At 40.4% G+C, this 23571-nt stretch overlaps 1 protein-coding gene and 1 non-coding gene across 2 annotated transcripts in view; both read right to left on the bottom strand.

Annotated features, from left to right (window-relative positions):
• ACADL (acyl-CoA dehydrogenase long chain) overlaps nt 1-4568 on the bottom strand; it is a 40755-nt gene extending 36187 nt beyond the window's left edge. Inside the window, exon 1 of the mRNA XM_069467603.1 lies at nt 4339-4568. Coding sequence (XP_069323704.1) covers nt 4339-4415 — 77 coding nt within the window. The 5' untranslated portion in view covers nt 4416-4568. The remainder of the gene's footprint in view (nt 1-4338) is intronic.
• Nucleotides 4569-6863: 2295 nt separating this feature from the next.
• LOC138387901 (U6 spliceosomal RNA) lies at nt 6864-6967 on the bottom strand. The gene has a single exon (XR_011234008.1). It is a non-coding gene; the product is annotated as a U6 spliceosomal RNA (small nuclear RNA).
• Nucleotides 6968-23571: the final 16604 nt, after the last annotated feature.

The raw sequence follows: 23571 nt of genomic DNA, 5'->3' as shown, positions 1-23571 counted from the left end.
TGGGAAGGTTTCAGGATGACTCAATTGCATTACACTTATTGTGCAGTCAAATCTCTCTTCTAATGATAATCTGTATTCGCAGCCACTCCCCAGCGCTAGCATCACCACCTCAGCTCCACCTCAGATCATCAGACATTAGATTCCCATAAGGAGACCACAACCTAGATCCCCCACATGCGCAGTTTACAGTAGGGTTAGTGCTCCTATGAGAATCTAATGCCACCACTGATGTGACATGAGGCGGAGCTCAGGTGGTGATACGAGCCGTGGAGAGTGGTTGTAAATACAGTTGAAGCTTTGCTGGCTTGCCTGCCACACACCTCCTGCTGTACAGCCCGGTTCCTAGCAGGCCACAGACCCTGGTACTGGTCCACGGCCCGGGGCTTGGTGACTGCATCTTTAAGCAACCCAGTCTATGGTTATTTTGTTATGGCAGCCAGAGCTGCCCCAGGTTTAGTTCATTTTGTCCTAGGCTTACCTTTTATATGCAACTTTTAATTGAGCTTTATTTGTTAATATAATCTGAGATGCCTTTTAGAGATTACCAAAGCACTGGTGAAGGAACCGCTGAGCTAAAGCCAGCCCTGAGATGCCTTTTAAATGATAACCTTTAGCTGTGAACATTTAATACAGTTTTTATAGTTGGTCTGCTTTTTGTCTTCATAAGTATTTTTCTGATTACTGTACTGTTATCCAAATCATCATTTTAATGGCTTATCCATTCATTTAGTTAACAAATACCGAGTACCTATATTGTGCCAAGCATTGTTCTATCTAGTGACTTGGAATACAATAATGAACAAAGGACTAAGATGAGGACAAAGCTTCCTGCCTTCAATCTTACACTCTAGCAAGGGGAGACTGAATGATAATAAATGATAAACACAGTAAATAAGCCAATAATATAATACCTTAAGAGGTGATAACTAATATGAAAAAATAGAAGTAGAGAAGGGATCAGGAGTGTGTCTGGTGTGAGGTAGGGACAGAGGTTTCAGTATGAAATAGTGCAGTGAGGGTAGGTTAAACTGGAAAGGTGAGATCTGAGCAAACCCTTGAAGGTCACAGTGAGCCAAGCACATTTCTAGAATACAAACATATTAAGACAAAAGAACTAGAGCAAAGTCTGCGAGTCTGGACAGTGTCCGATGTGTAATGGAAAGAGCAAGAAGATCAAGTGTGGATGGGGTGGATTGAGTGATAAGCGTAGTAGGTGAGAGGTCAGAGATAACCAGGGACCAGGACATGCAGGGGGCCATGCAGATCACTGTCAGGTTGCAGCCAATAAACTAAAATCTACTTTAACTTTATAATTGAAATGATTGGGCCAGGCGCGGTGGCTCACACCTGTAATCCTAGCACTCTGGGAGGCCGAGGAGGGAGGATAGCTCGAGGTCAGGAGTTTGAGACCAACCTGAGCAAGAGCAAGACCCCGTCTCTACTAAAAAAAAAAAAAATGGAAAGAAATTAGCTGGACAACTAAAAATATATAGAGAAAAAATTAACTGGGCATGGTGGCGCATGCCTGTAGTCCCAGCTACTCAGGAGGCTGAGGCAGAAGGATTGCTTGAGCCCAGGAGTTTGAAGTTGCTGTAAGCTAGGCTGACGCCATGGCACTCTAGCTCAGGCAACAGAGTGAGACTCTGTCTCAAAAAAAAAAAAAAAAAAAAAAAAAGAAATGATTGGCTCCAAATTCTTGCTAGTAGAAACAAAACTACAAAGCACATATTTTTTCACATAGATTTTCCATACTTGAGATTTTTCCTCAGGAAAAAATATGCTGAGACTAGGAACCTGAGGCTCTAGGACACTGAATCATTTATTTGTCAACATGGTGAGTAAATAATAGAGTCAGAATTTTCATTTAAGGCCGGGCGCAGTGGCTCACGCCTGTAATCCTAGCACTCTGGGAGGCCGAGGTGGGCGGATCGTTTGAGCTCAGGAGTTCGAGACCAGCCTGAGCAAGAGCGAGACCCCACCTCTACTAAAAAAAAATAGAAAGAAATTATATGGACAGCTAAAAATATATATAGAAAAAATTAGCCGGGCATGGTGGCGCATGCCTGTAGTCCCAGCTACTCGGGAGGCTGAAACAGGAGGATCGCTTGAGCTCAGGAGTTTGAGGTTGCTGTGAGCTAGGCTGACGTCACGGCACTCACTCTAGCCTGGGCAACAGAGTGAGACTCTGTCTCAAAAAAAAAAAAAAAAGAATTTTCATTTAAGTCTGCATAGATCTTAAAACGTTATAGCCCATATTGTGTTAGGGAAATCTTTGCAATATTTCTAAGTAAAATACACTAAGACACAGGAAAGCAAAAGAAATGCCAAAAGAATTAAGACTTTCAGGTCAGTCAAAGGTGGTTAAGAGAGAATATGCAGTGGGAAGAAAATCAAAACACTTGGCAGCAAATTTGTTGGAACATCTATTTCTTAGTCTAAAGACAAAAAAACTGTACTGAAAAAAATTGGCTTTTTTCCCCTAAGGCAGTAAAACTGCTACCGATCTTACTGACTAGGCTGTAATTTTTTTAAAGCCTCATTTACATTTTAAAACGGAAACAATCTCCACCAGCACCTTCCAGGACACCTAGGTAGCTGGTTATAAACATACAATCTCAGGCCTCATCCCAGACCTACTGAATCAGAATCTGTACTAGTAACAAGATCCCTAAGTAATCCATATATGTTAATATATTAAAGTTTAAGAAGCCTGTTCTAATAAAACTACAGCCCTCAGGTTTTCCCTTTTCCAATATTCTCAATATGAAGGTAGATTTTCTTCCCATACTTCAACCAAAATAACTTCTATTAAGGCAGACATTAAGGGATTTGCAAAAATGTAAAACAATGTAATTCTTTTCACTTTTTTCCGTTTGTTGAGGAAAAGTTATTTTTCATAAAAATGTTATTTATGTCAACATGTAATGGGCTTATTATTGTTACTTTTATTTATGTATTTATTTATTTATTTATTTATTTTGAGACAGAGTCTTGCTCTGTGGCCAGGGCAGAATGCAGTGGCATCATCATAGCTCACTGCAACCTCAAACTCCTGGGCTCAGGTGATCCTCTTGCCTCGGCCTCCCCAGTAGCTGGGACTACAGGCCCACACCAACACACCCAGCTAATTTTTTCTATTTTGGGTAGAGCCAGGGCTCTTGCTCTTGTTCAGGCTGGTCTCGAAGTGCCGACCTCAAGCAATCCTCCCACCTCAGCCTCCCAGAGTGCTAGGGTTACAGGCGTGAGCCGCCATGTCTGGCCTATTACTTTTAATGAACTAAATATTTGTAAAATATCTCAGTTTTGTAAGACATCTATTGCTATTGATATAGATAGATATAACCTACATAAACAAAAGATCTTTGGAGTCCCCTAACTTTAATAGCATAAAGGAGTCCTGTTATCAAAAAGTTTGAGGATTACTGTCTTATGATGTCCCAGGGAAGAATTTGTTAAAATATGTGTATCCTAAAGAAAACACACCTTCTTGGTGAAGCCTTCACAACCCGCCCCAGGAAGAGTAGACATTCCCTCTCACAGCTCTTACAGCATCTTTCAGTACTTTACAACGCTGGTGTAATTAGCTAATTTACTGGTCCTTTTACCGTTATTAAATAATGAATTCTCGGTTCTTCCAGTTTGTTTACTCAATGAATGGATTTTATGCTTTAATCGGTATCTGAAACTTTTAATCTTATTGTAAACACCATCTTAATAGTCACCGAGCCATTTTAAGACTTTCTCATCACTCCTCCGCATTTAGCTAAAGGATCTGTTAATAAATCTAATTTCCTTGCCAGTTAATTCCCTCACCAAGTCATTTCTATCCCGGATTACTTGTCTTGGACACTTCTGGTCCGTGCCGCGTCAGAGTCCAATTCTCAAGGTCACCATCAGGAAGCGAGTCTAAACCGCGGCGGCTACCGCCTGTCACAGTTTACTGGGCCAAAGGTCGCAGTCTCAGCTCTGGCAGCTGCGCCCAGGAGGTGACCAACCCCCCGCCCCCCAACTTGAGGGAACTCTCCAAAATGCCGGTTCCCGGGTCTCACACTGCAAGCCACTGAACCAGGCGGGCTGGACCGGGGCCCCGGAGAGAGCGTTTGACCAAATCTTTCTCTGCATGGTGGGGTTGTCAGTTCTGGGGGCTGCACGGCCGACACCCCTGTTCCTCCACGAAGAAGCCAGTCACACCCATGTTCTGGAAGCCGGGGGACAAGGCTCAGCACTTGCTCTGGACCTGAGAGTGGGGCAACCCCCGCTCCAAGTCCCCCAAAACGACGGGTGTCGCCCCTGCCCGGCAGCATCCCCGGCCGGACTGCAGGCCCGGCCGGCACTCACCTCGCGGCGGGCGGCAGGCGCGGCGCACAGCGGCTGCCCAGGAGGCGCAGGGACCCGCGGAGGAGGCGCGAGGCCATGGCCGCAGCTACTAGAGGCGGCAAGGACGGCGGACGCGGTTCCCAGGTACCTCAGTTCCTCTGCGTCTTAGGGCGGGGACGGGCGGGAGGACTGTCGGCCGGGGCGTTCTACCCTGCACTCCTCCGGAGCAGACGTCTCGCCCTGTGCGCGGCCTTCCGGAGCCCGCAGACTGCCCGCCCCCATGCAACACGCCCCTCAAGAGCTTTATCAGTCATAGGCTTCTAAAAGAGAAACTGTTGACTTTCCCTGCAGCATTATTTATCTAAGCAGTTGAGCTATGGAGTCCCCCAAAGGCTCCCAAATACATAACCACAAAAATTTACGTGAAGTTTATTTTGTAACATTGGAAATTGGTTTACGTCACATAGACAACTATATAAACACTGTATTCAAAAAATTGTGCAGTTATCATTTGTTCTTGAAAAATTTAGGGGCTACTTCCTGAAAAAAATTAAAATATATTTAATATGCAAATAAAAAACGCAATGTAGTTTTCCTTGAATTCGTATCTTGCCATTTCCGTTTTACTCAGGTCATCAACTGTTTAATAATCTACATTTCATTTCAATGAAGTCTGACCTCTTGAGATTCACAATTCTTTTCTTGTAATAGAAAATATCTGAAGGTTTTTGAACTCTAAAGAATGTGCAGAGTGGATTTCTGAGGAGGTTAAGCAGAATATTAAGGCCATTACAACAGTCAAGGACAGCTACCATGGGCCTGACATGGTGAAAGTGAAAAAGAGACATTTTGTATTAGAAATCAACAACTGACAACTAACTCAAGGTAGGGCATAAATAAAAAGCTTTAGAAAGTTTTAATTATAAACAATCAGAAGAATGTGAACGTTTTTAATTGACAGAGGGAACACAGAACTCCATCAGTCTTGCCAGAATGCTAGACCTGCCAGCCTGCCATCCCTACCTCTACATCTGCGTATTAGCTTCATGGAACCAAACACAAGGTGATAATTAGCTGATCAAGTAACCTACCAGTGTGGGGCAATAAGGGACCTGTAAAGGAAAAGACAAAGTTTTTTTTCTCTCTGCTGGTACTCAACACACTCCATGCCACTTCCAATCACCAAAATGTACAGGGGTTTTTCCTGCACATACCAAGTAATTTTACAACAGACGCTGGGTGTCTAATTATTCAATTCAATTCTCATGCTATCTACCTGCAGATAGGATCAGAGTCCACAGATTGAGCAAGTAGGGCTCAATCCCAGAAGACTGCCCCCACTCCAGAAGACAATGGCAAGTCCCAGATTGTGAACTGTACTTTTGACCAATCAGCTATATATTGGAGTTCCCACAGTCCGCCTCCATGTGTTTCATAATTTGTAGGATGGCTCATAGAACTCAGGCAAACACTTTACTTACATTTACAGGTTTATTATAAAGGCTATAACTCAGGAGCAGCCAGATGGAAGAGATGCATAGGGCAGGGTATTGGGGGTCGGGCTGTGAAGCTTCCATTCCTCTCTGGCCCACCACCCTCCCAACACCTCCATATGTTCAGCAACCTGAAAGCTCATCAAATCTCCTTGTTTTTATAGAGCTTAATCTCAACTCAACCACCCTTCACTTGTCCTGGAGGTTGGTAAGTGGGGCTAAAAGTTCCAACATTCTACTCCTCCGATCACTTGTTTTTCTGGCACAAGCCCCATCCAGGTCTATCTAGGGGCCCCAGCTTAAGTCACTGCATTAGCATAAACTCAGTTGTTATGACAGGGGCTAGTTATGGGTAACTAAAGATACTCCTATCACTCAGGAACTTCCAAAATTTTTAGGAACTCTGACAGGAACCAGGAACAAAGACCAAATATACTTCATATTATACCGCAGAACCCTTCTCCTGCATGGTCTTGCCAAGCCTCTGAAAAATGAGGATAATAATAAAAACACTTTAGTGTGCCTTGGTATGGTTGTTGACAATTGCTATCAGCAACAGCACTTGTTGAATCAGAATATTTGATGATGAGTTACAGGATTCTGGATAGTTAACAAGTCTCACAGATGAGTTGTAAACACTAAAGCATGTGAAATGATTGACGAGATGTTTCATGTAAGGTGCACAGCATAGGGGTTGGCACATAACACTCAGAAAATATTAACTGTTTTTATTGTCCTCCACTTAACATACTCACAAGCCTTCTCTACTCTTTCAGGTCATGGGCACTTTTAACAATGACCTTTGTAATCAATTAGACAAAAATTTTTTTTTTCTCATTCCAATAATTGGCTCTAATAGTGATATTTCTGATCAAGTAAAATGGTACTGAGGTAGAACTGTAGAGGAGATATTTGGGACATGTGGGCCTTTGTGATACTCCTCAAATCAAGTTATGTCGGTAGCTGTGTTTCTAGACTGTAAGGTCAGGCATGCCCATGTAGATGACACAGGAAAGACTTTTCCAGGGACTTTAGGAAATTTTTTTTTTCTTTTTTTTTCTGGAACACTTCTCAAATTTGCACATCATCCTTACGCAGGAGCCATACTAATCTTCTCTGTATCATTCCAATTTTATATGTGCTGCCAAAGCAAGCACAGACTTTAGGAATTACTGCCAGTATCCTTAGGAAATACAGTAATGTAAGAAACCCCAAGTCTTCTAATTTCAAAGGAAGTACAGTCAGCCCACTGAATCTGCAGGTTCTGCATCTGAGGATTCAACCAACCTTGGATTGAAAATATTTCAAAAACTAAATAAATAAACCCAATCAAAAGTAATGATACAACAATAAATAAAAAACAATGTAATATAACTATTTACCTAGTATTTACATTGTGTTAGATATTATAGATAATTTAGAGATGATTTAAAATATATAGGAGCATGTGTGTAGGTTATATGTAAATATCATGCCATTTAATACAAGGGACTTGAGCATTCATGGATTGTGGTATTCAAGGGGTCCTGGAACCAATGTCCCGAGGATACAAAGTGCCACTGTCCACTGGGATGTGTGCCTGTTCCTATCCGCCCTTCTGGAGCTTGCTAATCTTTCTTGGCAGTTCTCCTCCATGGCTGGAAGTGTGCCTTCTAAATAAACTTCTTTCACTTTGCTTTGCTGCTTTGGTTTCAATTCTTTGTCTCTGAACTCCAAGAGGAGAGGACAACCACTCACCAGTAACACCACTATGTTTCCTTTTGTGAAATAAGAACAAATATGTTTCTCAATGCAGAATTAGCTGTGCTAAAATGAATTGAAAGTTTAAACAAACTACCCAGATAATTTAGGCAAATCACCTAGGATTTCATGAACACTTACTCAGAGGCATTTATACGTCCCTTGCAGAAATATGCCACATCTTTTACAAGAGAGTTCTACAAGGCATGCTTTTATTAATTGACAAGTCAACGAGAGTCAGAGTAATCAGTCAGTGGATGTACCTGAACTTGGACCTTTAGAATTAATAGAAATAAAAATCAGGACACTAGAAGAGGGTGGAACAAAATTAGGAGAGGCGTACATGAAGAAGATAGGAAGGAAGGGAGAGAGGAAGGATGATGAGGAAACCAGTTTAATCGGAGGTAACTGTTGGGAAGAACTTTTGGGGAAGAAGTGGGAAATCAGGTTCAGTAGGTATGTAATCCCTGGGAGGCAGGGTGGTACTGGGTTTAGTGTACAGATTTAGGTATGAGATGATCTGGATTTGACTCTTGCTTCTTACCAATTGTCTATTGTCATTGTGGGGATTAAGAGCATAGGTGCTTGTAAAGGGTGTGGCACAGGAGTTTGCCACATTGCAACTATTCAATTATGGTTGGCCAGTATTTTTATTATTATTGAATATCAAACCAAGGAATTTAGATTTGATGTGGTAGGAGAGCAAAATATATTAATTTATTCATTCATTCTCTTATTAAATAAATACTTACTGTGTTCCTCCTAAATATGAGAGTACAGTGTTGTTCATGATAAAATTGCTGCTTTCAAAGAGCTTAAAATACAGTTATGAAAATAAGAATGATGTAAGATGATTTAAAATCAAGACAGAGTGTGACAAATGGAGTAAGGGAACAGTTCAGAGCAGGTAGTTGACACTTTGGGTGGCCTTCTTGATTTGTTTCTTTTCTCCACTTTATTTTTATGGCATTTATGAGCTATAACATTTGACAGACCTAGATCAAGGTTGGACACTTCTGTTGGATTTCTTTAATCTCTCCACATCTCTGTTTCCTTATTTATAAAACAGAGATATCAATAGTATCTACCTCACAGGGTTGTTGTGAAGCTAAAACAAGAAAAAATATGTAAAGCATCCAGTCTGGGAGTAGAAGTCCAGTACTTAGTAACATCATCACTGTGTTTCCTTACCCTTAGTCGAAGGAGAGGCCATGCTTGGCCTTAGTTGCCAGGGAAACAAATAAAACCCAGAGAATGTGTTATAGTTAGCCATCATTCATTAGAGAGAAGTTGTGGTAGCTGCTGCTTCTAGTTTCTGATGATTTAAGCTAACCTGTAGGAGCCCCTCGCCCCTTGGCAGGAAATTGGTTTTTGCCGAGAGTCAGCGAAACTGGACGTGCTTCTTGAGGCCAGAGATCAACATGTCCTGCACATAGTCTGTTGATGATCGATAGGTCTGCACACGGCCTGATGATCATATAACCTGTTCCCTGTGACTGATAGCCAAGGGCCTGTGGTCTTGCAAACAAGCCAAGGAGTCTCATTGTCTGCACACAGTGATGAGGTCAGGAGATTGAGATGCAAACATTCACCTCCCTTGAGCAATCACTCTTAACGAATGGAACAGGTTACATCAAGGCATCAAAGAAAGTCACGCACTAAAAAGTAGCTGCGGGCTGAGAGTATAAAAATAAAACGACTGGCACATTACAGTGCTGCAGCCTTGAACCGTCTTCGCGCGTCTGTGTCTGTTTTTTGTGTGTCTGTTTGTTTCTTTATGTTTATGTGTTCATCCCCTGTTCTGTAATCGGGTCGCGACACTAACCTCTTTATTTTATTTTATTTTATTTTATTTTATTTTATTTTGAGACAGAGTCTTGCTCTGTTGCCTGGGATAGAGTGCCGTGGCATCAGCCTAGCTCACAGCAACCTCAAACTCCTGGGCTCAAGCAATCCTACTGCCTCAGCCTCCCAAGTAGCTTGGACCACAGGCATGCGCCACCATGCCCAGCTGATTTTTTCTATATATTTTTAGTTGTCCAGCTAATTTCTTTCTATTTTTTTAGTAGAATTGGGGTCTCACTCTTGCTCAAGCTGGTCTAGAACTCCTGAGCTCAAACAATCTGCCCACTTTGACCCCCCAGAATGCTAAGATTACAGGCGTGAGCCACTGCACCGGGCCCTAAACTCTTTAGTGGACAATTAATTTAAAAAAATTTTTAATTATTAATTCTTTTTTTCATAGGTAGTGTTCAATAATCTATTTAATGTACAGTTTAGATAGTCCTTGTGTTGGAGCCAAACCTCAGGGTGAGCAAGGGTTACTAATGTAAACTTATTTTATTTTATTTATTTATTTTTTTGAGACAGGGCCTACTCTGTTGCCCCTGTCTAGAATGCAGTGACATCATAATAGCTCACTGCAACCTCAAACTTCTAGGCTGAAGCGATCCTTCTGCCTCAGGCTTTCAAGTAGCTGGGACTACAGGTGCATGCCTTTTTGTGGTTTTTGGAGAGAGAGGATCTTACTATGTTGCTCAAGTTAGTCTTTAATTCCTGACTTCAAGCAATCCTCCCACGTCGGCTTCCAAAATGCTAGGATGGCAGGTATGAGACACCAACGCATGACCTGTAAGCTTTTTTAGGTTTTTTTTTTTTTTTTTTTACCTGTGAACTTTATGTCTCTACACTGTTCATTTCCTTCAATAGCTTGTTCTTTCCCTTTTAGAGAAAGCAAGGGAGAAAATGTTAAAGGCCCCTTTACCAATACTATTTAAGAAAATGGGCTCGGTGCGGTGGCTCACACCTGTAATCCTAGCACTTTGGGAAGTTGAGGTGGAAGGATCGCTGGAGGCCAGGAGTTCAAGACTAGCCTGAGCAAGAGTGAGAACCCATTTCTACTAAAAATAGAAAAAATTAGCCGGGCCTCGAGGATTGCTTGAGTCCAGGAGTTTGAGGTTGCTGTGAGCTAGGCTGACACTGTGGCACTCTAGCCCTGGGTGACAGAGAGAAACTGTCAAAAAAAAAAAGAAAAGAAAATATGCTGCTGTTGGTATTCTTTGACCCAGAGTTCATAATCAACACCAGGGAATTTTAAAACTAATACCAAAATAGGTTAAGGTGCAAAAGAGTTTCATTTGTCCAGCTTCTAAAACTGATAATTCTGGCTAAGTGTTCTAGTCTGGTATAAACAACTGCTAGGAATGTTAGACTTTGCCTTTTCTACCTGTCGGGCATCATTGCTTTTATTCTTCAAGGGAGGGCAAAAAATTTCCATCCATGAAGAGAGAGAAGGTTTGTCCAAATACTTGGAAGCTTTAAAGATCATTTAGCTATGAAGACGAATATGGCAACATCACGGGGTCAGATGTCAGACAGCAAGAAAGTTCAGGAATTTGGAGCCAAGACGTACGGCAAAGTTAGAAGATTATCCCATAATTAAAGTAGAAGCAAAGGAAGGTCAGGCAAGGGCCAGGATTCAGTTGAAATCTGTCAGATGTCTGGAGACTACTCTGGCATGCCTCGATTCTCTGAAGGTTACTCTGTACCCAGGTTGATTGGAACCGAGAAACTACTAGGGTCACGGACTTGGTGAGTATAACAGAAATTCTCTGAACCTCCATTTACTCACCTGTAAATGAAGAATAACAGTACCTACATCATAGGGTTGTTGGGAGGATATTTCAGGTAATGGAAGTCAAGTGGTTGGCAGAAGGACAGGACTACAACATAAAATAAATACCCATATTTTGGAGTATAAAAAAGAAAGAGCAAATCCTTAAAAAATACTCGAGCACACTCAGCCCCCTCTCCATGGAATGCCCTGTGCCCCCTCGGACTCTGCAGAGAGTCCCCATCAGCAGGAAGGCCCTCACCAGATGCAGCCCCTCAACCTTGGACTTCTTAGTCTCCATAACTGTAAGAAATAAACTTACATTCTTTATAAATTTAAAAAATCTAAGTTAAAAGAAAAAAAATTACCCCTAGTCCTTCTATTTAAATATTAAAATCCTTAACTCATTACAGAATGTAAAGAAAAAACAGCTTTTAATCATGTTTAGTCTTCCTCTCTGACTCTCAGAGTACTTTTTTGATACACTATCTTGCACATTTAAAATTTGTTTTGTGTGTATCCCAATACCTCTTCAACTAGAGGGTGTTTGAGGAGAGGAACTGCTTATGCTTTTGCTCTGATACCTGTAGTAAATGCCATGGTCCACATGGTCCTTTCCAAACCTGATGCAAATGCCAGTTTCTCTAACTCAAGTCATTACTGTCTGTCTGTTTATATTAATAAATGAATAAAAAAGAGAGTGATTAGAAACTTATTTTATTTTTATATTTGATTTGAAGAATAGCCTGATGACACATTGAGAAGCTGAAACTGGCATTTGTTTTTCTAAATTTGTCTGAATTACTATTTTTTCCCTTATAGAAGACAATGCTTTCAAAACTCGTTATTTTATGTGTTGGAACATTTTCTTAAAAAAAATAAATAAGCAATTTAAGTGTCTTTAGCTAACATGACATTCACGGGAAACCTAATTGTCAGGATTAAGAATGAATTTGTTTAAGCCTCAACCGTCAAACTTTGATCTACTTCTAAATTACTTCCCTATGGGCCATACCCATAACATAATATGATCAAAATATTAGTCATACACATTTTTAAACAAAATTCATTGCTCAAAAGTAAAAAGGAGTGTAAAATTTATATTCTAGGGCTGCTCTGTTGTTTATATTCATTTTATACAGAGCTTATTAGAAGTATATATGTCCTCTGGTGCAAAGCAAAACTGATCTAATAAAATATAGAAGTTTTATATAAGTTTTAGTGGATTATGGTTTTAAACTAAAGAAATCTAAGCATCCATAATGCTGTTATATGGGTCCTGAACAATGTCAGAAGAATGACTGTTAATCCATTTTGCTTGCACAATAAAGAATTATTCCTTAATGAAGATACGACATCTCTATGGTTCTCCTGGAGAGAGTTGGAACCCATTATATTAAGTGAAGTATCCCAAGAATGGAAAAACAAGCATCACATGTACTCACCAGAAAATTGTTTTCCCTGAACATCACCTAAATACACATCTAGGAACGACACCAATCGGATATCAGACTGAGGTGGGGGGTGGGGGAGGGGATGGGGGTATGCCTACACAATGAGTGCATTGCACACCGTTTGGGGAATGGTAACACTTGAAGGTGCTGACTCGGGAAGGGGGTTGGGGGGGGAGGGACATATACCTACATGATGGGTGCAACGCGCACTACCTGGGGAACGGACACGCCTGGAGCTCTGACTTGGGGGGAAAGGCGGTACATGGACAACGTATGTAACCTGCAATTCTGTATCCCCCATAACAATAAGATGAAATAAAAAAAAAAGAAGAAGAACAAAAATGAGAAATTGTTGCAAAGACAAAAAAAAAAAAAAAAAAAAAGAATTATTCCTTGCATAGCTGATTTGTATTCAGGGTAAGATAAACCTTCATGGTAAGATTTCTCCAAGAATACGAGTTTTTTGCCATAGTATCTGTACTTGGTCTCAATTTAATAATCTTTTTAGCTTTCTTTGAGTAGATAGGTTTGACATAATTTCCATAGAAACCTAAATGGATCTGCTAAAGCCCCATACTAAACTGGAAGGATTGCTTCTATAGAGTATACTCCCTGGGTGATAGGCATCTTAATCAAAGGAAAACTATTTAGTGAAATTCATCTTTAGTTAAAAGTTAATGTTTCTGAGTGTCAGCTTATGGACTGAAATCATGTGGACCATGAATTACACGTTTGATTCAAGAGCATTATTTATTTATTTATTTATTAATTTCTAAAATTAGCAAACCTGTTCTCTCCATCTGTTGCAAATTCCTTCAGCTTCTCATCTCCTCTCTCAAATTTATCTGCATGTTCATCCATTCTTACCTTCAGTCAAGAGAAAGAGGCATCTGTTATACCCTTCAAATATTTATCACCCTTTCTCCATAAGACCGTACTTCCTGCTGACTCCCCCCAACTCTAGGTACACATAAAACATACCACATTTCCAACAACAGAGTGTAATGGTATTTTAGTAATTGGTAAAGATCAGCAGCGGTTTATGGAAATTGATAAGAATTTTGCAGTCTGTGACTGCAGAGAATTTCTCTCATGGTTTATATTAGAATTTTTATAGATTCATTTATATATATAAGTTTTTGGTCTCTCTGAAACTTATTTCAACATAATAATTTTTTTTCCTGATGACTAACCATTCTTCCTAGCACCATTTATTGAATAAATTGTCTTACTTGGTTCAGACTGCTCTAACAAAATATCAGACTGGTTGGCTTATAAGCAACAGAAATTTATTTCTCACAGTTCTGAAAGCTGGGAAGTCCAAGATCAAGGTGCTGGAAGACTCAGTGTCTAGTGAAGGCTCACCTCATTATAGAATCAGTCTTCTCTCTGTAACCTTACATGGCTAAAGGGGAGATGGTTCTCTTTGGGGTGTCTTTCATAAGGACATTAATTCCATTCATGAGGACTCTCATAACAGAGTTTTTTTTTTAACCCTGGGGAACTTGTCTGTAGCGGCAGGCAAAGACAAATAAATATAAATGAGGTGCTTACAGTGCAATGGAGATAAACCTTGTGTCTATCCATGAGATAATTACCCACTGTTTGAATTACTTTGAATTTCGACCTTGAAAAGGGGAATTGGGGGACAGGGAGGAGAAAACAGAAGGGGAGAGAGAATAAGGAACAGGATAGGTGGGAGAGAGAGAGTTAAATAAAGACACGATAGAAGAGTAAATGGGCTCTATCTGTTAGGTAGATACCAACGGATTCTGGGGCTCCTAGGGATGAAAGTGGGTGCTGTTGCCTTGGGGCAATTGCTCCACCTGGGAAGGACAAAGGTGGGCCCCAGGCCTCCGCAGTGGTCCTGTCCCACCCTAATCTTGTATCAAGCAACTGCCATAGGTGGGGTAGGAGGGAACACCCTATGAATCTGCCAATCAGAAGTTGGTGGACCAGCTGCAAAAGAATGAAGAGGACTCTTTAGCCCACAGGACAAGCAGCACGGGTACCATAGAGTACAGAAATTGACCTATTCTGTTATAGGAACAGAAAAAAAAAAAAAAAAAAGAAATTGACCTAGAACAACCTGCATGCATAGTAATATAACTTGCAACTGTCCAATCAAGGTGGTTCCATGCTGACGTCCGAGCCACTGGGGGGGAGGGGTGTCTGAATCTGGGCATTATAAAACAAGATGCAGACCACAACCAAGCCCCTTTCTGAGCCCTTCCTTTTGCTCTCCCTTTGCTGCAACAGTGGGCCCGGTTGTCATCTGTGGCATACGTTTCATGCTCTGTAAACCTATATCTTGCTCTTGCCCTATAATCCTATCATTCTCTCCTCAATAAACCTCATTTTTGTGCTTGCCTAACTTTGGCCAGTCTGGTCATTCTCCACCTATGGGCTTGACAAGAACCCATGTTTCATACTGAAACCTGACATATTTTTACCCTGCCAACTAATGTCAGCAGAACCTTATGCAAGTTGCTTATGTCAGATCTCAGATTTCTCAACTGTGAAATGGGCATTCCGCACAGGATTTGGGGGAGAGTAAATGAAATGTTTTAAAACACCCAGCTAGCAGTAAACACTATTGTCCTTCAAACATTTTCTTTTTGACCTTCTCACATCTTGAGTAGATAAAACCTCACCCCTCAACTGCCTGTCTTTCAAAATGGAATTTTCAGAACATACGGTCTCGGGTTGGAGCTGGAGCTTGGCAATGTTGAGTGGGTGACGGACACTTCATTGCTCTGTGAAAAACTGATGAGAAAACAGCCCAGTTCTGCCTGTAAATACAAGCCCAGGCCTTCCTGGCCCCAGGGACTTTAGGGTTCTTATAACTGAAGAAAGAAGGAGAAAAAAAATTGAGATTTTAGTGCTGGGCACTGGCGTAGAGAGAGAAGGGTAAGTAAAAACCGTCTCTCCGGAGCTGCTGCTGTGATGCCAGTTAAGTCCTGGCATCCCAGGGGAAACTTTATGCAAGAGGGGCAGCCCCAAAGCTAGCAGAAGCCAGAAAAATCACCGGTGCCCTTGCTGGCTATTGCGAGATTTTGCTAGCTTCCTGAGCTCTGGCTCGTTGCCTGAGGTCTGAATGCAGGCCTTGTCTTGGTCTATTGCCTCAGGCTGGGTAGAGTCTACAAATTAAGGGTAAATATTGCCCCTCAACCCACGCCCCCCAGGCCTATCTGCAAGACAGAAAACAGCAGCAAGAAATCCCAGGGACTTTCTTTGATTACTCAGAAGGAGATAGCGACTTTCTTTTAATAACTGGAGACTGATAGCACTAAGTAACATTTACATTGTAAACTTTCACCTAAAATAGGATTGTCCATGGTACAGTATGTAACCTTTGTAGCTAAAGAAAGTCCCAGTACATTACCTACCTATATTGATGGTCAAAAAGTCAACGACAATGTCTCATTTTCTCAATTTCAAAGTATTTACCTTCTGCTATATTTAACAAAATATCTTTGTGATCCATACTGCAAGTCATAAAGAATATTTGTAAGTTCACTCATTAAGCAAGAACATGAGAGAGAGCCAGAGAAAGAGAGAGACTTTGGGCCTTGATCTGCTCCAATGATGCATAAATTTGTGGAAGAAATCACCTTTCTCTTAGTACACTATTGCAAAATTTGAGCCATACCAAAACCATCCTTAGAGTTAATAATTGATTTTCAGTGAGAAAAAAATAAGGTTTATCTTTTTTTTTTTAGGACCTTTGAACTTTCTTTCTATTACAGAGGACAATTTTCATGGTCCCTGAGGTTAGTGGTCAAGAACTCATTATTCTGGCCGGGCGCGGTGGCTCACGCCTGTAATCCTAGCACTCTGGGAGGCCGAGGTGGTCGGATCGTTTGAGCTCAGGAGTTCGAGACCAGCCTGAGCAAGAGCGAGACCCCATCTCTACTAAAAACAGAAAGAAATTATATGGACAGCTAAAAATATATATAGAAAAAATTAGCCGGGCATAGTGGTGCATGCCTGTAGTCCCAACTACTCGGGAGGCTGAGACAGGAGGATCACTTGAGCCCAGGAGTTTGAGGTTGCTGTGAGCTAGGCTGACGCCATGGCACTCACTCTAGCCTGGGCAACAGAGTGAGACTCTGTCTCAAAAAAAAAAAAGAACTCATTATTCCATTAAGTTCATGCCCATTCTCATGATCCCAGACCTAGAATTTAAATAAGAATGCAGTCAAGGGGTGAATTCAAACATCTTCATATTTTATTTAGCTCTTAAAAGCTAAAATAATTTATGCTATGGATTATACTAAACTTTGATAACAAATAATATATTTAAATTGCTGGCAACTGAAGTCCCTTAATAAAATAGCAGCAAATATTGGCTCCTTATCCAAAATTAGTATTATTTGAGAGTATTAAACATAGCCTCTCATTTTAGGATTTATGAAACTAGAAATTGATTACTTTTACCTTATTTCAAACAGTGTTTTACTCAAAGTAACTAGTGTTGTGAACGGAGCTTAACCTCTTTGGCCACACACAACCCCTAAGAGTCTTATCGTTTTGGCAGATAATAGTAACTGTAGAAAAGATTGGAATGGATGGGGTTGTACAGTTCCCCACTTTGAGGACAAGTCAGAATAGAAGCAAATTTCAGACCAAATTCTGTCACTTAAACAGGTATTTATTAAACATGTATTTGTAAATAAGCATAAAACAGTTTATACAAGATAAAAAGCTGTCTGTCTTCTTAAGTGCTCTAATGACTTGAAGCTGACTCAACGATATTCAAGAGGCAAGATTCTATTACTCTTATAGTTGGTCTCAGAAATCCAATGGAGGAACACTGGACCGTTTGAGGGTCAAGCTTGAGGTGCCAAGTATGGGAAGCATTTCTGAAATTTCAGCTAATCATGTATCTTGAATACCACTAATTAATTATCCCTGTGAGATCTGATTGATGCTTAAGATAATGAACAAGTCACTAATTTTACCAATGAAAATATATTTTTGATATTCACTTTGCCAAAATAACAAGCCATCTGGGTTTGACATTACACATCTGGTGAGAGATGGAAGGCAAAAACACTTGATAAAATTGAGGCACAGAAAGGCTAAGTGATTTCCCTTAAGGTCACATAGCTAGTAAGTGTGGCATGGTCACTTGATGTTTAGACATGTGTAGACACTCCCTCTCCACCAGGGTCCATTGACATGCCATAAGCTATTTTTCAGATGGTGTTTAATTCTCTACTATAAATAGCATGACCTTGCTACAGAACCTCAGGAATCTTGAGTGCATTTCTCCACTGGGTCTTGCCGTAAACTCCACATGATGCCTTTTTCCACAACTGATACCTCTAATAATGTAGGATCCGCTAAGTCATATAGCCAAAGTGGCATGGCTGCTTGCACCATAACCTGCACCTGCTGTAAAGCCTTTTTCTCCAGCCTATGCCAAGTTAGCAGCTTTTTTGTCACTTGGTATATGGATCAAATCAGTATTCCCAGGTGTGGAAAGTGTTATCTCCAGGACCTACCAGGTGTTGTGCTTCCTTCTTTGTGGTAGAACCAGACAAATATTGATCCTTTACTTTGAAGGATATGTCCTGACATGCCCCAGACTATTGGGCTACTGAAATCTTCACTAATGGGGAAGGACCCTAAATTTTTGGAGAGTTTATCTTCTACCCTGTAGAATACATTACTTTCCATTTCCTGCTCATCTGACTGACTAACAAGATGTCATTTTTATAGTGGAATAAAGTGATGGTTGGAAGGTCCATAGGTCCCTTCAGACTCTCTGTGACAGAGAGAGTTAACCAAAACTTGAGCTAAGACTGTAAGTGTACACTTTTTTCTGTTATAAGACAATGAAAATTGTTGGTAAACATCCTTCTTGTAGCAATGGAAAACAATATATTTGCAGAATCAATGGCTGTCTACCATGTACCTGAGACTGCTGCAATTAGTGTTATTTGTGTGCTAAGTTTGTGGTAGTTCACTGTATTCTCTAGCATTCATCTGATGTTTGTAGGGGCCAGACTGGTGAATCAAATGGAAATATAATTAAGACCACCACCCCTGTACTATTTAGTTCTTTAAAGGTGGCACAAATCACTTCTGAAGAATGTGAAATTGTTTTTGATTCATTCTCTTGGCTGGACGTGGTGGGATGGAGGTGGTGGGGAGCAGTTTCAGAGGCTTCTACTTGGTTTTCTTCACTGTTATTGGTTGAATTATGCCCCACTCCTGGCCAAAAAAATGTTATATGTTGAAATTCTAACTCCTAGTACCTTACAATGTGACCTTATTTGGAAAGAGTGTAGTTGTAGACGTAATTAGTTAAGAGTAGGGTAGATTCATGATCCACTATGACTGCTGTCCTTAAAAGAAGGGTAAATGTGGAGACAGGCACATATAGAAGGAAGATGATGGTAAGTGACTTGGAAAAAATGGCTATCTGCAAGCCAAGGAGAGAGGCTTAGAAGAGATCCTCATGTTCCTCACAGGAAACCAACCCTGCTGACACTTTGATTTCAAACCTCCAGGCTTTAGAAATTTGAGACAATACATTTCTGTTGTTTAAGCTACCCAACTTGTGATACTTTGCTACAACAGACCTGGAGAACTAAAACCCCCCCTGTAATAGTTCTTATATCACAGGCCAAGAGACAAATGTGGGAGTGAAAAATTCTAAGTATGTCTATTTCCATTGTCATTCAAGGAATGACACTGGGTGAATCCATGGACCTAGCAGATCCACTGTGAATCAAATCTGGGCTAGGACTCCACTTATTTTCTGGGCTCTATATAGCACCACTCTAATATGGGTGCCATGACAATGCTTTGGGTCTCTTGGTATCAATGTTAACAGTCTTCAGTTATCTGAGTAAATGGCCATAGGTCCTTTTGGGAAAATGAGAGAACCATTATTGCGTATTTTTGCTGGAGTTTCAGGATTGTTTTTCCACTTCTCCTCAGCCAGTGAGTTCTGGGTATTAAAACTAGCTCATGTGTGAAAATTGAGCAGGTGATCTCCAGCTCCTGATCATCCTTTCATGATTTGTTCAGATTTTATATATTGAGCAATACTTTGCTGGCTGTCCATCTATTTTGCTTCTAGGGATGCTATGTTCTATTAACTATCTCTATAGATCTCCCTCTGCAAGTCAAGTCTCTCTGGTTAATCCTCCAACCTTGCTGCTCATTATGATGTTTATGCCCATCTTGCTTTTCACAGTTGAGTGGCCCCCATCTGGCCTCTATTAATCTAGGATCCTATGATCTCCATTCCCACAAAGGAATCTCAAACTACTGGGCTGAAGCAATCCTCCTGCCTCAGCCTCTCAAGTAGCTGGGACTACAGGCATGTGCCACCATGCCCAGCTAATTTTTTCTATATATTTTTAGCTGTCCAGATCATTTCTTTGTATTTTTAGTAGAGATGGGGTCTCACTCTTGCTCAGGCTGGTCTCGAACTCCTGACCTCGAGTGATCTTCCCACCTCAGCCTCCCAGAGTGCTAGGGTTACATGTGTGAGCCACCGCACTCGGCCTAAAGACCAGCATCAACCTGGTATTGAATGTGGACTGCCACTGGAGGTAGATCTGAAAGCTCTCAGCCCCCAACACTCCCAGCAGCTGGGGGTGAGTTCCTCTTCTCAAGTGGGGAAGCTGGCCAGCACATGGCATCTATTACTCTTTTCATTATAAAGCACATAGAAATGCTAAATAGAGTATAATAAATATCCTTTGCATCCATAGTGAAACTTTCGATATGTACTTGAAAACATGAGCCAGCATCCCTCTCTGTCTACTCATGAAATTTATAAAACAGCAACAGGATGTAACAACTCACCTGCCGAATCAACTAGCCTAAAAAAAATTAAAAAAAAAAAATTAAAAAAAAAAAAACAGCAACAGGAATAACAGCAACTCACAAACTCCATTGTTTGTTAAATTAGGAGGTAGGGATATTTTACAGAGTCTTACATAAATATAGTCTTCACAAAGCACCCATGATCTGATAAAAGCCTCAAAAGTAAGTGAAAAAAGTGCCTAGAACAGTGAGAGGGCCCAGTCAGTATTGATGGATCTAAGGAACTGCTTGCAGAAATATACTTTGAAATGTGAGCCTCACCTGAAATGCAAAAGACATAGCCCTTGTTTGCAACCACAAAGTGTAGAATGCTCTTGGCAAAACCCACAAAAATATGCTTCCTAAAAGTAAGGAACTCACCCTTAAGTGTAAAAGCTTTCTTCTTTGTTTGCCAAAATACAGTGGGAAATGGTGTGAGTAGGGTTGCAATTGGGCAGAAGTTTATAGGAAAAAGTGAAAAGAAGCACTGAGGATGGTGAGGACACCAGTGGCAGTGGATTTTAGAAAGTTCCAGAAAAAACAAACTTTCTAAAGGTGAGGGGCTTACTCTAAATTGCAAAGGCAGTACTTATTCACAAAAATGATTTGGTATCTGGGCTAGGGGCAGAAGGTCTACAAACAAGATTTGTCTTTTGTTTTTGTATTTTTTAATAGACTTTATTTTTTAGAGCTGTTTTAGGTTCACAGCAAAATTGAGCAGAAAGTACAGAGAATTCCTCCATATCCTCTGCCCCACACACATACACCGCCCCCATCAACATCTCCTGGCTTGATAGCCCATTTCTTTTTAGTGCCGAACAATATTCCATTGTTTGGATGTATCACAGTTTATTTACCCAGTCACTTACTGAAGGATATTTTAGTTGCTTCCAAGTTTTGGCAATTATGAATAAACTTCCTATAAACATCCACGTGTAGGGTTTTTTTTTTTTTTTTTTTTTTGAGACAGAGTCTCGCTCTCTAGAGTGAGTGCCATGGCATCAGCCTAGCTCACAGCAACCTCAAACTCCTGGGCTCAAGTGATCCTCCTGCCTCAGCCTCCCGAGTAACTGGGACCACAGGCATATGCCACCATGCCCGGCTAATTTTTTCTCTATATATTTTTAGCTGTCCATATAATTTCTTTCTATTTTTAGTAGAGACGGGGAGGGGGGGGGTGTCTCGCTCTTGCTCAGCTTGCTCAGGCTGGTCTCGAACTCCTGAGCTCAAACAATCCGCCTGCCTCGGCCTCCCAGTGTGCTAGGATTACAGGCGTGAGCCACCATGCCCGGCCCATGTGTAAGTTTTTGTAGAAGTTTTCAACTCATTTGTGTAAATACTAAGGAGCATGAATGCTGGATCATATGGTAAGAGTATATTTAGGTTTTGTTTGTTTGTTTTCTTTTAGAGCATATTTAGCTTTGTAAAAAACAGCCAGACTTTCAAAGTGACTGTACCATTTTGCATTGCCATCAGCAATGAATGACACTGTTGCTTTACATTCTTGTCAGTATCTGCTGTTGTCAGAGTTTTGCATTTTGTCCATTACAATAGGTATGTGTAGTGTATCATTGTTTTGATTTGTATTTCCCTGATGACATACTGATGTGAAGCACCTTTTTATATGCTTATTTTCCATCTGCATATCTTCTTTGTTGAGGTATCTGTTAAGGTCTTTGGCCTATTTTTTTTAATTGGGCCGTTTGTTTTCTTATTATTGAGTTTTAATAGTTCTTTGTGTATTTTAGATAACGGTTCTTTATCAGATACTTTTTTTGCAAATATTTTCTCCCATTCTGTTGCTTGTCTTCTCATTCTCTTGACAGTCTTTTGCAGAGTGGAAGTTTTTAATTTAATGAAGTCCAGCTTATCACTTTTTTCTTGTACAGATTGTGAACTAAAAATAAAATGCTAAGCCACCCGCTAATTGAACAGACCAATCTCAGCCAAGGGGACCCCAGATAAAAACCTTAAAACTGAGTTCCCACACATGACTGGATGGGAGGTGTAAGCACAATTACACATGAACATTTTCTTTTCATAAATATTCATGATTCCTCCTGTAGCTTGTTATATATGCATATTTAGCTACCCTACTCAGTATAAAATCCTCTTCCCTTTTAACTCTACCTGGAAACACATGTTCCTGGCTTGTGGCTGGATCAGTGTTTCCCAGCTTGCCAGAATGGCCACTACAAGCTGAGAACCCCTCGTGAGAAATAAAGCTTTTAGTTTTCCAAAGTATAAACCTTATGTTTCTTTTTTTCTTTTTCTTTTTTAGTTAACAGGATTGTGCCTTAGTGTTGTCTCTAAAAACTCATTGCCATACCCAGAGTCATTTAGGTTTTCTCCTATGTTATCTTCTAGCAGTTTTGTTCTTTTGCATTTTACATTTCAATCTGTGATCCATTTTGAATTAATTTTTGTGAAGTGTGTAAGGTCTGTGTCAAGGTTCACTTTTCAAAATGTGCATGTCTAGTTGTTTCAACATCATTTGTTGAGAAGACTATCTTTGCTCCATTGCATTGTCTTTGCTCCTTTGTCAAAGGCCAGTTGACCCATATTTTCATGGGTCTATTTCTGAGCTCTCTATTCTGTTCCATTATCTATTTGTCAATTCTTTCACCAATATCACACTGTCTTGATTGATGTAGTTTTATAATAAGTGTTGAAGTCAGGTAGTGTCAAACCTCTGACTTTGTTCTACTCCTTTAATACTGTGTTGGTTATTCTGGGTCTTTTGTTTATTCACATAGATTTTTTTTTTTGTTACGAAAAATGCTTTAATTGAATAGATTTTTTTTTTTTCATCTTATTGTTATGGGGGATACAGAATTGCAGGTTACATACGTTGCCCATGTACCGCCTTATTCACATAGATTTTAAAGTCAGTTTGTTGATATCCACAAAATAACTTGCTGGAAATTTGATTTGGATTACGTGGAATTTATTGATCAGGTTGGGAAAAACTGATATCTTGAGAATATTGAGGTTTCTCACCCATGAACATGGAATATCTCTCCATTTATTTAGTTCTTGGATTTTTTAAAATCAGAGTTTTGTAGTTTTCTTCATATAGATCTTGTACATATTTTGGTAGATCATACCTAAGTATTTCATTTTG

Source organism: Eulemur rufifrons, chromosome 1 (genome assembly GCF_041146395.1).
Source record: "Eulemur rufifrons isolate Redbay chromosome 1, OSU_ERuf_1, whole genome shotgun sequence".
NCBI classification, from domain to species: Eukaryota; Metazoa; Chordata; class Mammalia; order Primates; family Lemuridae; genus Eulemur; species Eulemur rufifrons.
Note: the sequence above shows the minus strand (reverse complement) of the source record. Positions and strands in the feature narration are given on the sequence as shown.